This window comes from Panthera pardus, unplaced genomic scaffold (genome assembly GCF_024362965.1).
Source record: "Panthera pardus isolate Hobbes unplaced genomic scaffold, ASM2436296v1 HiC_scaffold_6, whole genome shotgun sequence".
NCBI lineage: Eukaryota > Metazoa > Chordata > Mammalia > Carnivora > Felidae > Panthera > Panthera pardus.
Window position 1 is genome coordinate 3,395,952 of NW_026526991.1, and position 17,269 is coordinate 3,413,220.

Genomic DNA, 17,269 nt, shown 5'->3' on the forward strand with positions numbered 1-17,269 from the left:
CATGTGCCTACCGTCCCGACGGGCGGCGAGGGGCGGGGTTTCGCAGGAAGGGGCGGGGCTTTCGCAGATTGGCTAGGTTAGTTAGGGACGATTGTGGAAAGCGGAAGGTGGAGGTGGGCGTGTCAATTTGACGGGAAATGCGCGCACTGTGCGTGATGACGTAGGGGACGTTGATTGGGAGCGAGAACTAGAGCCCGTGCGTGCGCGGTACCTCGCCTTCTGTCCAAATTGATCTGTTCCTTGCACCTAAGGTAGGCGGTTTGGGAGTGTTGTCTGCGTGCATTGCTTTCCGGCCAGGGCTGCCCTCGGCCTGCTTCGCTTTCTGAGTCTTGCGCGTCCTTCTAGCCTTACCGCGGAGCAGGGCCAGCACAAAGCGTGCGGACCTGCGTGGTAGAGACAGTTTTGGTCCCAGTTCCGTCTTCCGTAGGGGGCGGCACCTGGCCTTTGAGGCCCACCTACGTTTGAGACTCCGCTGGGCGTGGCTGGAGGAGGCGTTGGGGGAGATTTTTGGGCGTGATGTAGAGTAGTGGGTTCGCTGGAGGACGGAGTATTCTGGAGCAGGAATATCGTATGTCCAGCTGGTGCCGGAGGCCAGACGGGACCTCCAGGTTGGGCTGCCCCAGCACACCAATCAGAGGACCACCCGGGCCACCACCAGCCCAAAAAAGGCCCTAAGGGATAGCTGCAGTGAAGCTGCTGCTGGAATGATGCCCATGACTAATGGATCTCAATCACTGAGAGATCTGGAGGCAGCAGGATCCGCTTCCACATTCCTCACGAATAATCTCGAGACTTTAGGAGCCTACGATTCGATATTTTTTAGGTTTAAATTTGCTTGTTACTGATCATAACTTTCTTTCACCGGGTGAGCAGTAAACGCTATGTCAGGTTGGGAGTCTTATTACAAAAACGAAGGCGATGAAGAAGAAGAAGAGGAAGAGGGCCTTGAAGCAGGTGGTAAGTGGTTTTAACCTTTGCTGTTCTGTGTGTAAGAAAGCCTTTCCCTGTCTGTTTCTGCTGTTTCATGGCTCACCCTTCTCTCCCCAATGTCCAGTGCTTTCTCCCTTTGAACTTTGCAGAACTACCCTAGACTCTTTTATTCAGATTCTGCTCTAGTCTATGGGACATTCCTAGCCTTGAACTTTTTACCGGGTACTGGTAGCTTGACATCTATTAGCTCCAATAACTGACCCCGAACGTTGGTATCCTTTGAGTCGCTTTAGGTGGCCCAGGTAAGACCCTTCCTCACCCAGGAAAGTTATTTTACTCATTGTAGGACCTCAGTAGTAATACAGTAGTACTGTAGTACTACAGTAACTGCAGCAACCAAAGAGAAAACATTAGCAACACAGTTATAAGAGTCATTCCCTCGCCATAGCCTCCAGGTTTGGGAGTATATGTTCAGACAAGACAGTAAGACAAAGGATAAACAAAGAGAAATAAGGGGTACATGTAATCTACATACTGGTTGATTTAAGTCCTGGGTAAGAACATTTTAAAGTGTTTTTACTAAAAGTGAGAAACAGGGGCACCTGGGTGGCTCAGTTGGTTAAGTGTCTGACTTTGGCTCAGGTCGTGATCTCACCCTTGGTGAATTTGAGCCCCACATCTGGCTCACTGCTGTCAGTTTGGAGCCTGGAGCCTGCTTTGGATCCCTTGTCCCCCTCTGTCTCTCTGCCCCTCCCCCTGCTCACATTCTCTCTCTCAAAAATGAATAAACATTTAAAAAGTAAATAAAGGGGCACCTGGGTGGCTCGGTTGGGCGACTGGCTTCGGCTCGGGTCATGATCTCACAGTTTGTGAGTTCGAGCCCCGTGTCGGGCTCTGTGCTGACAGCTCAGAATCTGGAGCCTGCTTCGGATTCTGTGTCTCCCCCTCTCTCTGCCCCTTCCCTGCTCATGCTCTGTGTCTGTCTCTCAATAATAAATAAATGTTTAAAAAAAAAAAAAGTTGCATTCTCTACTGACCGAGCCAGCCAGGCACCCTATTTTTTTTTAAAACATATATACACAGAGAATCTTTTTTTTTTTTAAATATGGATGTTTCTAGAAAGTACAGTGCTATGTGAAATAAGTCAGATAAAGACAAATACTATATGATTTCACTCTTAGATAGAATTTAAGAAAGAAAACAAATGAATAAAGAAAAAAGAGACAAATAAGAAAACAAACTCTTAAGTATAAAGAAGCAACTGATGGTTATCAAAGGGGAAGTATGTGGGGGCATGGTGAAATAGGTGAAATAGGTGATGGGGATTAAAGACTACACTTATCATGATGAGCACTGAGTAATGTATAGAATTGTTGAATCACTATATTGTATACTTGAACCTAAAGTAACACGGTATGTTAGCCATACTGGAATTAAATAAAAAGTAAAAATCACACCAGTAGAATGTAAACATGAAATTCACGTAACTATTTGCTTTTGAAACTATTAGTACACAGCAATCAACTGGTCAAGCATGAGCTCTTTGTGGGGCCTGACACTGCTCTTGGCAATGGGGTAAACAAAGTCCTTTTGAGGATCTTGCCAGGCCAAGGAGTAGATAAGTTAATGCCAAGTATTGATAAGGGCAGTGACAAAGATAAAATTAGCATTTCGTAATAGAGAATGAATGGTACTGATTTAGCTAGGGTGGTCAGGGAAGGCTTCTCTGAAGAAAGTGGTGTCTAAGTTAAAACCTGAATAAACGTTCTTGTCGAAAAAAGTATATTTGAAGTTATAGCACCTTCTATAACTATAGAAGACTATAAGTCTTCTAAGGTAGACCAGATAGTATAAAAAAATCAGCTCTGATAATTCAAAAAATCTGTGAAAATTCAACTAAACATCACTAGTAATGTTATTATTTATTGTATAAATAGCGAGGAGTATCTGCTTGATTTTTTTTTTAATTTTTAATTTTAATTTTATTCTTTTTAACATTTACATCCAAATTAGTTGGCATATAGTGCAACAATGATTTCGGGAGTAGATTCCTTAGTGCCCCTTCCCCATTTAGCCCATCCCCCCCTCCCACACCTCCTCGTGTAACCCTCTGTTTGTTCTCCATATTTATGAGTCTCTTATGTTTTGTCCCCCTCCCTGTTTTTATGTTATTTTTGTTTCCCTTATGTTCCCTTATGTTCATCTGTTTTGTCTCTTAAAGTCTTCATATGAGTAAAGTCATATGATATTTGTCTTTCTCTGACTAATTTCACCCAGCATAATACCCTCCAGTTCCATCCACATAGTTGCAAATGGCAAGATTTCATTCTTTTTGATTGGAGTAATACTCCATTGTATATATACACCACATTTTCTTTATCCATTCATCCATCAATGGACATTTGGGCTCTTTCCATCCTTTGGCTATTGTCGATAGTGCTGCTATAGACATGGGGGTGCATGTGTCCCTTTGAAACAGCACACCGGTATCCCTTGGATAAATGCCTAGTTGTGCAATTGCTGGGTCGTGGAGTAGGTCTATTTTTGGTTTTTTGAAGAACCTCCATACTGTTTTCCAGAGTGGCTGCACCAGCTTGCATTCCCGTATACACAGAGAATCTTAAGCTTATATACACAATTTTGAGTTCTGCCTTTTTTCCTTAATGAATTACAGATATATTTTTCCATGTAATTATGTATATGTTGTCTTTATAAGTCATTTTAAACGTACTATAATTTATTCAGTCTGCCTCCTGTTAAACATTTTAGTTTTTTTTTTTTTTTTTTTTTTTTTTTAGTTTGTTTATTTTGAGAGAGTGAGAGAGAGATCAGGGGAAGGTCAGAGAGAGAGGGAGAGAGAGAAGACTCCAGACAGGCTCTGCTCTGTCAGCGTGGAGCCAGATGCAGGGCTTGAACCCACAGACTGTGAGATGATGTCCTGAACTTAAACCAAGAACTGGATGCTCAACCATTGAGCCTCCCAGGTGCCCCCATTTTAGTTATTTTCAATTTTTTAAAAATTTTTTAAAGTTTATTTTTGTGAGAGAGAGAGAGAGAGTATGAGTGGGGAGAGGGGCAGAAGGAGATAGGGAGACACAGAATCTGCAGCAGGCTCCAGGCTCTGAGCTGTCAGCTCAGAGCGCCGGATACGGAGCTCGAACCCACGAACTGTGAGATGGTGATCTGAGCCAAAGTCGGATACTCACCCGACTGAGCCACCCTGGTGACCCAATTTCTTTTTTTCTCCCCAATACTTCTATTTTTATTTTAAAACTTTTCTTTTCTTCTTCTTTTTTTTTAATGTTTATTTATTTTTGAGAGGAAAGAGAGCACAAGTTGGGGAGGGGCAGAGAGAAGGAGACCCAGAATCTGCAGCAGGCTCCAGGCTCAGAGCTGTCAGTGCAGAGCCCAATGCAGGGCTCAAATCCATGAACTGTGAGATCATGACCTGAGCCGAAGTCAGACGCTTAACTGCCTGAGCCACCCAGGCGCCCCAGTTCTTTTCAATTTCTTACTTTAATAAGCAACACTGTGGACAATTCTGCATAAGGGATTTTTCATATCTTACGTTCTTTAGATTGCTAAGAGGTAGAATTCACTGGGTCAAGGTAGAATTTTTGTTTAGGGGTCTTGACCCATAATCATGTTGTTTTACAGATGGGCAATTACATTTATTGTATTAGAAAGCAGCAGTGTCAAAAAGGGAGACAACCAGATATTTTATGTGTTTGTTTTTTTTTTTTTAAAAACTAAACATCGCCTATGATGCCAAAAAAGGGATTAGGAAACTTGAATCTGACAAAGCCTCTCTAGGTCCTCAGTAGAAAAGACAGAGGACTGTGTCTGTCTACACCAAAAGAATGCAGTCAGCAAAATCCATAATGTGGAAAACTGTACATAACACAACATTCTGGTTCTTCAACAAATAAGTTATAAGACACAAAAGATGGAAGGGGTATCTATAGATTAAGAGGCTTCAAAAACATTTTTTTTTTTCCAAGTCAAAACTAGTGTTTAGGAATGTTCACTTGGGGGTGCCTGGGTGGCTTAGTAGGCTTAGTGTCCGCCTTGGGCTCAGCTCATGATCTCATGGTTCATGGGTTCGAGCCCCCCATTGGGCTCTGTGCTGACAGCTTGGACGGAGCCTGGAGCCTGTTAAAAACTCTCTATTTCCTTCTCTCTCTCTGCCCCTCCCCTCCTCAAAAATAAATCAACACTAACAAAAAAATTTAGACAGGAATGTTCACTTGGACGATAAAACTATAAAGAAAGTAAGGAAATGATTATTAAAAATCAGGATAATGGTTACTCTTGGGAGGAGAGTGGGCATTGTAATGGGATTTTTTCTATTTTATATGAATAATAATAAACATCATAAATATGAGCACAAGAGCAAACATTTTCTCCTGTCTTTTCCCCCATAGGAGAATATACATATTCAGGAAGAGATAGTTTGATTTTTTTGGTTGATGGTTCTAAGGCCATGTTTGAATCTCAGAGTGAAGTTGAACTGACTCCTTTTGACATGAGCATCCAGGTAAGACTACCTTTTATATAATTTAAAAAAAGAAACGAAAGAAAAAATTATTAACACCACTTTAAAAATTATGCACTCTGAAAATTTGTTGGTGAATGATAATTAGTGGTTAGCTTCCCAGGAATGCTACCTATACTCTGAGATAAAAAAGGGTAGCAGTGCTACCTGCACTAGAACCGGAGCTATTGCAATATTGTATAGAATTGTTGAATCACTATATTGTATACTTGAACCTAAAGTAACACGGTATGTTAGCCATACTGGAATTAAATAAAAAGTAAAAATCACACCAGTAGAATGTAAACATAGAATGTAAACATTCCTGCAATAGAACAGGCCTGTTCTATTTTGTGTTTGAACTTCAGACCCTAGTAATACGTTGCTCCCACCTTCTGTGTTAGCTCTGGTAGCACAGGAAGGCTCCTCCTGTAGAGGTGTGAGTGTGAACGAAGAAAGAAAGTTCCAGCAGATACGGTGTCAAAGTGAGTCTTCTTGTAATTGGTATTTGGAAGTTGAGTATTACCTGTGGTTGAAAAATACTACAACAAAAAGACAATCTAATTTAAAAATGGACATAGACTTGGGGCACCTGGGTGGCTCAGTTGGTTAAGCGTCCTACTTCAGGACGCTCAGCTCATGATCTCGCGGTTCGTGGGTTCGGGCCCCACATCAGGCTCTGCTGACAGCTCAGAGCCGGGAGCCTGCTTCAGATTCTGTGTCCCCTTTCTCTCTGCCCCTCCCGCATGCGTGCTCTGTGTGTCTCTCTCTCTCTCCCTCTCTCTCAAAAATGAACATTAAAACATTTTTTAAGAAATGGGCATAGGACTTGAAAATACATTTCTCTAAAGATACACAGATGGCCAAGGAGCCCACAAAAAGACCCACAACATTTGTAGTTCTTAGAGAAAAGCAAATCGACACCACAGTGACGTATCACAAGTCACTAGCATGGCTATAATATAGAGGGGAAAAAAAGGATACTAAGAAGTGTTGGCGGGGCGCCTGGGTGGCTCAGTCAGTTAAGCATCCAACTTTTGCTCAGGTCATGATCTCGCGGTTCGTGAGCTCGAGCCCCGTGTTGGGCTCTGTAATAACAGTTCAGAGCCTGGAGTCTGCTTTGGATTCTGTGTCTCCCCCTGTCTCTGCCCCTCCCCCGTTCATACTCTGTCTCTCTCTCTCTCTCTCTCTCTCTCAAAGATAAATCATAAAACATTAATAAAATAAAATAAAATAGGTTAATTTGGGGATGCCTGGCTGGCTTATTCATTAAAGCATGAGACTCTTGATCTTGGAGTTGTAAGTTCAAATCCCATGTTGGGCATGGAGTCTGCTTTCAAATACAATGGCTAATTTTGTTATGTGAATTTTACCTCAAAAAAAATTACCATTTCTTGGGGCGCTTGAGTGGCTCATTCGGTTAAGTGTCTGACTCTTAATTTCTGCTCAGGTCATGATCTCCTGGTTCATGAATTCGAGCCCTGCATCAAGCTCCACAGTGATAGGGCAGAGCCTGCTTGGGATTTTCTCTCTGTCTGTCTCTCTTTGTCTCTGTCTCTCTCTCTGCCCCTCCCCTGCTCATGCGCCTGCCCTCTCTTTCTCTCTCTGTCTCCTTCTCTCTCTCTTTCTTTCTGTCAAAATAAACTTAAAAAAAAAAAAAGAATAAAACAAAAGATTACCATTTCTTTATACAGAAGAATTACAGAGACTTATTGTATATCTTATATTTTTAGAGTTTGGAACCAAACAGAAGCTTCTCATTTTCTAATTTGTATACAAGCAGTTCTTGTTTTGGGCAAATCAGAATATCTTGCATCTAGAAAAAAATGAGAACAGTCCTTAACTTTAACTTTAAAGCAGCGTTTTTCAGAATCACGCACAGGGCTTGTTAGCTAGCACAGATTGCAGGGACTTACCCCACAATCAGAATTTCTGATTCTGTAAAAGTCTATTGCTGGGACCAAGAATTTGCCTTTCCAGCAAGTTCCCAGGTGATGCTGCTGTTACTAGCTTGGAGATTACTCTTTGAGGAGCACTGCTTTAACCTTTTTTGGACTCATGGACCTCTCTGAGGATATGATGACAGCTGTGTACCCTCTCTTCAAAAAGATACAGTCATAGTTCTGCATGTAATTTCAAAGGGTTTTTGGAAACCTTGATGCCTGAGTAACATGCCGCTGACTGTGCAGAGCCTGCTTGGGACTCTGTCTCTCTCTGCCCCTCCCCTGCTCTCTCTCTTAAAAATAAATAAATTCAAACTTAAAAAAATGTTTTAGAAACCTCAATGCCTAAAGAACCCTTTTTGTCTGCGCCCCCCTCAAAAATAAACATAAAAAAAGAACCCAGAATAAAATGTAGTATCATATAGCAAATAATTGAGACATTCACGGATGAGTATAATGTATTTAATAAGCAATGAAAAAACATTTCCTCAAATTCTTTTTTTTTTTCTTAATTCTTAGAACCTAAAAGAAGCCCTCACAGATTTTTGTAAACGTTTATAGGCTCCTCAAAGTAGATTAAAAGTCATTGGGGCGAGGGGCGCCTGGGTGGCTCAGTCAGTTAAGCGACTGATTCTTGATCTCAGCTCAGGTCTTGATCTCAGGGTCATGAGTTCAAGCCCTGTGTTGGGCTCTGTGCTGGGTGTGAAGCCTACTTAAAAGAAAGAGTTATGGGGATGAAAAATACAGCATAGGGGGAATATAGTTATGGTATGGTAATAGCATTATATGGTGACAGATGGTAGCTACACTTGTGAGCAAAGCATAATGTGTAGACTTGTCACGTGACTATGTCGTACACCTAGAACTGCTGTAACATGTCAAGTATACTTCAATAAAAAGATAATAGATTAAAATACAGGAATAACTCCTTGCGATGCAGATTGTTGTCAGTGAGTAGACACAGTTTAAGTTCTGCGTTTGTTATTTATTATTAATTTTTTTTTATGTTTTATTTTTTATATTTGAGAGAGAGACAGAGACAGCGAGTAGGGGAGGGGCAGAGAGACGGAGACAGAGAATCCGAAGCAGGCTCCAGGCTCCTCCGAGCTGTCAGCACGGAGCCCGACCCGGGGCTGGGGCTCGCAAACCATGAGATCGTGACCTGAGCCCAAGTCAGACGCTTAACTGACTGAGCCACCCCGGCGCCCCTTAAGTTCTGCGTTTCGGGAGAGAATTACTTTTGAGGAAGTCTGGGTAGAGTCTTCAGCCAGGCATGGGGGCAGGTTGGGGGGTGTCGCCGTGGTCTCTCTGTCAGCTCTGCATATTCAGAAACTTCATGTCAATGCCTCCCAGAATTAAGTAGGTCAAAGGACTGACCAGCTGTTATGAGACCCTGATTTACTCGATGCTGACCTTAGTTTCTTTTCTCATTTATCTATTTATTTTAAAGATTTTAGTTTTAAGTAATCTCTGCACCCAACGTGGGGCTCGAACCTACAACCCTGAGGTCAAGAGTTCGAGCTCTACCGACTGAGCCAGCCAGGTGCCCTGACGCTGACCTTAGTTTAAATGGGTAGATAGGACTTTCCTGGAATACTGGTGTATTTAATTGTGTAATGAAGCACATTTTATTACAGAAGATGCTGTTAGGAAAAAAAATGCTGTTAGTAGTTATGGACTTATTGTTGGGTCACATCTAATTATTGTTAGCCTAAATCTTTTATATACGTAATTATTTTATGTATGTAAATTCTGTTTCTTGCTATCAAGCTACTTGAGGGATGGGATCATCCCTTTACTAACTCAGTCAGTTAAGTAAATGGCATTAGTGGGACTCACATCCAGATTTTCTGATTCCAATACTGAGCTGTTTTTCCCCCTTATAGCAGAATTTCCTCCCTGAGTATATATGTTTTTAATTCTCTGATTTCTTATGGTAGGAACTGCTTATACTTCTGTTATCTACTTACCGCACTCTGCCTTCTGTTATAGTGTAATATATATGCCCATCCCTCTCACTGATTCATGACTTTCCTGAAGATACGGGTCATTCCTTAACCTAATGCCATGTATAAATTCACCTACGACGTGCAAGGCACTTATGGAGCTTAACTTTAGTGGTGAGTAGTTAAGTATTAATCGGATTTTATTTTGATTTTTATCAGTGTATCCAGAGTGTGTATACCAATAAGATCATAAGCAGTAATCAAGATCTCTTGGCGGTGGTGTTCTATGGTACTGAGAAAGATAAAAATTCAGTGAATTTCAAAAATATTTACGTCTTACAGGAGTTGGATAATCCAGGTCAGTAGTATTCTAAGATCAGCTTTTCCCTTACATTGGAAGGTCACTACCCTGAACAAAGAGGGGCATGGAGAAGGAGGTAGATCCTGGGTTGAGGACTTTGTGGGTTAAACACCTCCGGGGTGAGAATAGGACCCTAGGCTCTTCTTTTAGCCTTACCAAAGCAGCACTGACACTATTCTGATTTTTCTGCCCGTTTGACTTCCTGTCTCTGATCAGGTGCTAAGCGAGTGCTTGAGCTTGACCAGTTTAAGGGGGAGCAGGGAAAAAAACATTTCCAAGATCTCATTGGCCATGGATCTGACTACTCACTAAGTGAAGTGCTGTGGGTCTGTGCCAACCTCTTTAGCGATGTCCAGGTCAAGATGAGCCATAAGAGGATCATGCTGTTCACCAATGAAGATGACCCCCATGGCAATGACAGTGCCAGAGCCAGCCGGGCCAGGACCAAAGCTGGGGATCTCCGTGACACAGGTTGGCATTTTCCCTGATCTTTTAAGTTGGCACTTAATCTTACTACTTCTCTATAGATGATGTCAAACATTTGCTTTTCACCATTCAGAGTGAAATAAAAGAATAAAATGAAGTTACACAGGTATAACATTCCTGCTAAAAATAACTAGGCCATTAACTTTCTTTTTTTCTTAAGTTTATTTATTTATTTTGAGAGAGACAGAAACAGCTCAAGTGGGAGAGGGGCAGAGAGAGAGGGAGAGAGAGAGAGAATCCCAAGCAGGCTCTGCAATGCAGGGCGCGAACTCACGAAACTATGAGATGACGACCTGAAACCAGGTGCCCTTAGGCCATTGGCTTTCTGAAGGGCTCCACTAGAGTGAGCTTTTCTTGACTTTTCATGCTACCAGGCGTGGCAGTGGTTTGAATAAGTTGTCATTATAGCAGCTGACTCCCTTACTGATTCTTTAAGTCCTGAAAACGTTAATAATCCCACTAGTTCTTTGCATATTTGAGCTCAACTGAAAAAAATTCTCACTTGATGAAAACTGTTTGTTTTCCCCTCACTTTTGGCTGTCCTTGCCCCAGGTATCTTCCTGGACTTGATGCACCTGAAGAAACGTGGGGGCTTTGACATATCCTTGTTCTACCGAGATATCATCAGCATAGCAGACGATGAGGACCTAGGGGTTCACTTTGAAGAGTCGAGCAAGCTGGAAGACCTGTTGAGGAAGGTTCGAGCCAAGGAGACCAAGAAGCGCATGCTCTCCAGGTATGCTCGAACCTGGGCTAGTTGCCCACAAGTCCCCTACTTAATCTTAAGCACCGCAGTGCCTTGACCTCCCTGAATACTTACCTCTGGGCTGTGCCTCACTGTCTTCCTCTAAAACACTTGCTTTACTTCGGGATGGACAAGCTGTTTGCTTCTTTTTCTCTGGAAAGAGCTGGTATGCTAGTTTTGCAAAATAACACAGCTCTCTGCTTGCTTGGGGTAAACAGTTGTGGCCTAACGCTGTCCTCAGTTGCATGCATTAGTATATCGTCTGCTTTCTTCTCCTCTGTAAATTGTGGATAACAGCAATACCTAGTATAGAGCAAAAACTCAGAAAGTGCTAGTTATTTTCTCTGTTGTTAAGTTATTCTGATTTCTTATAAACCTGAGACCAATAGGAACCAGATTGTTAGATTATCTTCTTTTTTTCTTTTCTTTATTTATTTACTTAGAGAGAGAGAGACAGAGCATTAACAGAGGAGGGGCGGAGAGAGAGGAGAGAGAGAATCCCAAGCAGGCTCCTCACTGTCAGTGCGGAGCCCGACGTGGGGCCCAAACCCATGAACCGTGAGATCATGACCTGAGCTGAGATCCAGAGTTGGACAGTTAACCGACTGAGCCACCTAGGCACCCTAGGTTATCTTTAGAGAGTGTTGACATTAGAATCCTAAGGGCTCCCCTATGTTGTTTTCTGAAGATTCACACCAGGCTTTCATTTTAGACTAGTTTCTACAACATACGAGAATATGACCATTGTAGTTTTTGAGCAGTTTTCAAGAGATTACTGACAATTCTACTAGAAAGCCCATGAGATTATTGTAGGAAAACCAGAAACCAGCTCATTGCCACAGCTGTAATATGGCAGTTGGCTCTCCTTTCCTCCTTAGGAATTTCTCCTTTTCTCAGACAAGCACCCTAGCATCTCTTCTCCCTTCCTGAAGTAGTGGAGTGTTGTTACTACAATTTGGAAATCTGGTACACATTTTGGTGGGGATGGCAGGGAGGGTAAAATAGTAATTAAACGTGTAAGTCCTTGGGGCGCCTGGGCGGGTCAGTTGGTTGGCGTCCGACTTCAGCTCAGGTCATGATCTCGTGGTCCGTGAGTTCAAGCCCCGCGTCGGGCTCTGTGCTGACAGCTCAGAGCCTGGAGCCTGCTTCCGATTCTGTGTCTCCCTCTCTCTCTGCCCCTTCCCCACTCATGCTCTGTCTCTCTCTGTCTCAGAAATAAATAAACATTAAAAAAATGAACATGAAAAGAAAAACAGAAGATAATCTAACAATCTGGTTATTAGTTGTCTGTCCTCGGGGAAGTTAGATAACCTCTCTCTGAGCCTCATTGTTTTCAACTGTAAAAAAGGACAGTAATAAGGTTTTTGGGTGATAAACAACAGAAACTGACTCTTGACTAATTTCAGATGTTATAAGCCTGAACAGGGTGATCAGTATAGGAACCAGGGTGGCACCAGGAATCCAGATAGCAAGAACTAATGACCGTGTCCTCAGGGTACCACTGTCATAAAGCATCCCCTGCAACCTTGTCCTTCCTTGGTCACCGCTTATGACTTAGACTGTCAGGAGAATAGGTCTGACTGCTTAAGCCTAGGCCAGATATGCCCACCACTTGGCCAGAGGAGAGTATAGTACTTTGATTAACATTCCCCCAAAACTGCAGTGGGGGAAGGGTGGTTCCCAAAGAAAAATTGGGGTTTCATTGTTAAAAGGGGGAGGGGATACTAGACACAAGCAGAAACAATAGATCATATAATACAGGGTTATTATGATGATTGAATGAGAAAATAGCTATAAAGTGATGGTACAGTGCTGGGCTCAAAAATAACCCTTATTTTTATTACAGTGCATTCTTTATCATTATTTTAAGTAGTTAACAATACTGAAACTAATTTTTGTGGTGTAGACCCTGAGGTAATGTTATAACAAACTCCACTGTATTATTAAAATGTATTCTATTTATATTCCAAGAATTTGGATTATTGGAGAGAGTAGAATTTAGCTAGGAAAGCATAATCTCTCAGTCCCGTGTTTGTTTGTTTTTATACTTTTCTCTCCTCCAGCCTGAAGCTTAAACTCAGCAAAGATATAGCGCTCACTGTCGGCATTTATAATCTGGTCCAGAAGGCTTACAGACCTCCTCCAGTGAGACTTTATCGGGAAACCAATGAACCAGTGAAAACCAAGACCCGGACATTTAATGTAAACACAGGCAGTTTGCTTCTGCCTAGTGATACGAAGAGGTCTCAGGTAGGCCTGCTTTCTTACTGAGTTTTGTCCCATTGAAGAGTCAATAGGGAGGGAGACATTGATCAGCCTAACTAGTTAAGTGTCTTTCATGTATGCATCTTTGTAGCTAAGCTGTTAAAGCACAAAGCCATTACTCTTTGGAACTATGGCATATAGATCATCTTTTTTTTTTTTTAATTTATTTTTTACATTTTATTTATCTTTGAGAGAGAGACAGAGCACAAGTGGGGGAGGGGCAGAGAGAGAGGGAGACACAGAATCCAAAGCAGGCTCCAGGCTCTGAGCTGTCAGCACAGAGCCCGATGCTGTGCTTGAACCCATGAACCGTGAGATTATGACCTGAGCCGAAGTCAGTTGCTTAACCAACTGAGCCACCCAGGTGCCCCTCGATCATCTTTTTTAAGAGACTTTATTTTTTTAATTATTTATCTTTTTTAATTTTTTTTTTTTTTTAATTTTTTTAACGTTTATTTATTTTTGAGACACAGAGAGACAAAGCATGAACGGGGGAGGGTCAGAGAGAGGGAGACACAGAATCTGAAACAGGCTCCAGGCTCCAGGCTCCGAGCTGTCAGCACAGAGCCCGATGCGGGGCTCGAACTCACGGACTGCGAGATCATGACCTGAGCCGAAGTCGGCCGCCCAACCGACTGAGCCACCCAGGCGCCCCTATTTATCTTTTTTTAATAAATTTTCTTTAATGTTTATTTTTGAGAGAGACAGAACACGAGTGGGGGAGGGGCAGAGAGAGAGGGAGACACAGAATCCGAAGTAGGCTCCAGGCTCCGAGCTGTCAGCATAGAGCCCGATGCGGGGGTCAAACCTACAAACCACAAATCCTGACCTGAGCCAAAGTCAGACGCTTAACAAACTGAGCCACCCAGGCACCCCTAAAGATTTTATTTTTAAGTAATCTCTATACCCAATGTAGGGCTTGAATTTACAACCCCAGGATTAAGAGTCACATGCTTCACCGGCTGAGCCAGCCAGGCATCTAGATCATTAATACCTTGAGAGCTAGAAAGTTAGAGCCAGTGTTTGAAAGAGATGTCAGTGGAAACTTTAGCCCTGACCACTCTGCATTCTGTTCTAATAGTTAAATTCTTTGCGTGTGTATGGTAGCAGAAAATGCTTTAGAATCAACTAGGGAGATGAATGAAGGAAGTATGTTAGATGTAAACTGCACTTTTTTAGGGAGAGTTTTGGGTTTTTTTTCCCTTCCCCAAACGAAATTTTCTCCTATGCTTTGAAATGATACACGTATGCCTTTCGTAATCAGAAGGACAGACTGAGAACGCAGAACGTTGTCTTCCCTCATTCTCTCACCTTTGTGCAATCTGAGGAATGATTTGATATCTAAAATTAAAATCAAATGAGTCATCCTTTTTAATTATACAAAATGTGGGAGAGAATCTGAGATTTTTTTTGCATAAGGTAAGGACCAACCAAGGATCAACTAAGTATCTCCACGTAGCCTCTTTATGTGGCCCTCGTGTTCCCCTTCCTTTAGATCTATGGGAATCGTCAGATTGTGCTAGAGAAAGAGGAAACAGAAGAGCTGAAACGGTTTGATGAACCAGGTTTGATTCTCATCGGTTTCAAGCCCTTGATAATGCTGAAGAAGCACCATTACCTGAGGCCCTCCCTATTTGTGTACCCGGAGGAGTCCCTGGTAAATGGTATGTGACTTCGATCAAGGGTAAATGAATGAGTAACAGAAGGTAGTTTACCGAGCGAGCTGCTTGCAAACTGGATAGGATGGCTTAAGGGGGTATTTTGAAAGTGTTTCTGGTCAGATAAGCTTTGGAAATTTGGGACTAAACAAAGTTAAAGAGATTTCTTTAGGACCTATAATACACTCCGGAGGGTGGTGGGGGAGATACGGAATTAGTATTTTTAAAACTTACTTCCTATGGAATTCTTTCTTTGAGGCATCAGATACAGAGTTAACAAAGAAGAAAAACCAGTTTCTTCCTTCGTGTCAGCAATTAAAGATGATACGAATTAGGTCGTTGGGTTTGTGCTGTCCAGACCTCTATTCCTCTGTGCTGTAGCTAATGAACCCCCTGGATTTGACCTGATTGGCTTTCATTAGTAACTGGGGCTTACTTACATTGTCAGCCTAAATATGGTAAAAGTGAACTAATGTTAATAATTCACACCTCTAAATGGGGTATTCGAGGCATCTAATCCCTTTCTCTTCCCTTCTGTGCCTCTGCTGCTCGTCAGCTCTGGGCTTCTCACACCTTACTTGGTGAAGTATCACAAGCCCTTTTAAGAAAATGGGAGAGAAATTGTAGGCTTATAACATGAGCTACCAGGGAAAAAAGGAGACACTTTTGGGATGCAGATCCTTGGGCCGTTTGTTTTTTAGGGAGCTCAACTCTGTTCAGTGCTCTACTCACCAAGTGTCTGGAGAAGGAGGTCATGGCGGTGTGCAGATACACCCCCCGTCGGAACACGCCTCCTTATTTTGTGGTCTTGTTGCCACAGGAAGAGGAGCTGGATGACCAGAAAATTCAGGTGACTCCCCCAGGTATGTGGAAGAGATCCTTTCAGTGCTACTGAACTTTGCTCAGACTTTGGAATCACTCATCGGATTCCAACTCAGACCTGCTGAACCATAGTCTCCAGGAATGGGGCATTTGTGCATTTTCAGGGTTTCACAGATGACACAGATGCAGAGCCAGGTAAAGCTGCCAAATATGGTTGTGCAGTGCACAACATGTACAGCTGTACAAGGCAGCTCTACAGCCACAGTCGAGAATTGGCTGCATAGGGACTGTTGGCAGGTTAGTGACCAAGCTGATGGCTCACTGCTGATACTTTTCTTTACTAAAAGCAATTCTTTGGCACCCTTGAAATGTTCAAAAAAACATTTTTTTTTTACATTTATTTTTGAGACAGAGAGAGACAGAGCATGAACGGGGGAGGGGCAGAGAGAGAGGGAGACACAGAATCGGAAGCAGGCTCCAGGCTCTGAGCCATCAGCCCAGAGCCCGACGCGGGGCTCGAACTCACGGACCGCGAGATCGTGACCTGAGCTGAAGTCGGACGCTTAACCGACTGAGCCACCCAGGCGCCCCACCCTTGCAATGTTTAATGTTTGGTTTATTTTCTGCATACACCAAGGCAGTGATATGTAGTAGAAAGACCATGGGTTTTGATGTCATACTTGACCATATCTTACTCTTTTAAAAAAATTTTTTTTTTTTTTGACGTTTTATTTATTTTTGAGACAGAGAGAGACAGAGCATGAACAGGGGAGGGTCAGCGAGGGGGAGACACAGAATCTGAAACAGGCTCCAGGCTCTGAGCTGTCAGCACAGAGCCCGACGTGGGGCTCGAACTCACGGACCGCGAGATCATGACCTGAGCCGAAGTCGGCCGCCCAACCGACTGAGCCACCCAGGCGCCCCGACCATATCTTCTTACTCTTATGTGTGGAAAAGTTTACTTTCTTTTGTTTCAGGCCCGTCTCTGCCACACTCCACCTGGCTAACTTGGGCAAATAATTTTAACTTTTCTGTTTATATTCCTTGCCTGTAAAGATGAGAATTCTGGAACACCTTTCTCTTCAGGTTGTTTCACATTTGAAATAAGTTAATAAACGTACAAGGGCCTAGCCCAAAGTAGCCAAGAGAAGGTAGTCTTCTTTCTTTTTTAGCCACGTTAAAAAATGAATTTTGTGAAGAGCCTAAGTCAATTAAGCGTCCGCCTCTTGATTTCAGCTCAAGTCATGATCTCACAGTAGTGAGACTGAGCCCCACGTCGGGCTGCGTGCTGACCGCTCAGATCCTGTTTGGGATTCTCTCTCCCTCTGTCTCCTCTCCCCTGCTTGTTCTCTCAAAAATAAATGGATGAACATTAAAAAAAAAAAAAAAAAAGAAGAGATCCCAACTTTTTTTTTTTTAATGAACTTTATAAAGTAACTCTTTGTTATATCTCTAGCCCTGGTTGTCAAAATGCTGAGGAATAGCTTTGCATATCATTTAGTAAGCTCTTGTCTGTCAGCTCCAAATTCCTCCTGTTATGCTCTGTGGTGCCAAGGCCGAGACTGTCCAACTCGGGTTC

At 42.7% G+C, this 17,269-nt stretch overlaps 1 protein-coding gene across 4 annotated transcripts in view; it reads left to right on the top strand.

The window, feature by feature from the left end:
• Window positions 1-17,269, top strand: part of XRCC6 (X-ray repair cross complementing 6) — a 28,800-nt gene that overhangs the window by 4,491 nt on the left and 7,040 nt on the right. The window contains exons 1-9 of one of the 4 annotated variants that reach the window (XM_019447021.2): window positions 127-251; window positions 874-957; window positions 5,355-5,467; window positions 9,573-9,711; window positions 9,931-10,185; window positions 10,753-10,936; window positions 13,009-13,195; window positions 14,706-14,874; window positions 15,570-15,731. In XM_019447021.2, coding sequence (XP_019302566.2) covers window positions 882-957; window positions 5,355-5,467; window positions 9,573-9,711; window positions 9,931-10,185; window positions 10,753-10,936; window positions 13,009-13,195; window positions 14,706-14,874; window positions 15,570-15,731 — 1,285 coding nt within the window. In that variant the 5' untranslated portion in view covers window positions 127-251; window positions 874-881. Of the gene's footprint in view, window positions 1-126; window positions 252-273; window positions 958-5,354; window positions 5,468-9,572; window positions 9,712-9,930; window positions 10,186-10,752; window positions 10,937-13,008; window positions 13,196-14,705; window positions 14,875-15,569; window positions 15,732-17,269 lie in introns of those variants that run through there. The other 3 variants (XM_019447024.2, XM_019447025.2, XM_019447023.2) reach the window with 3 other exon arrangements.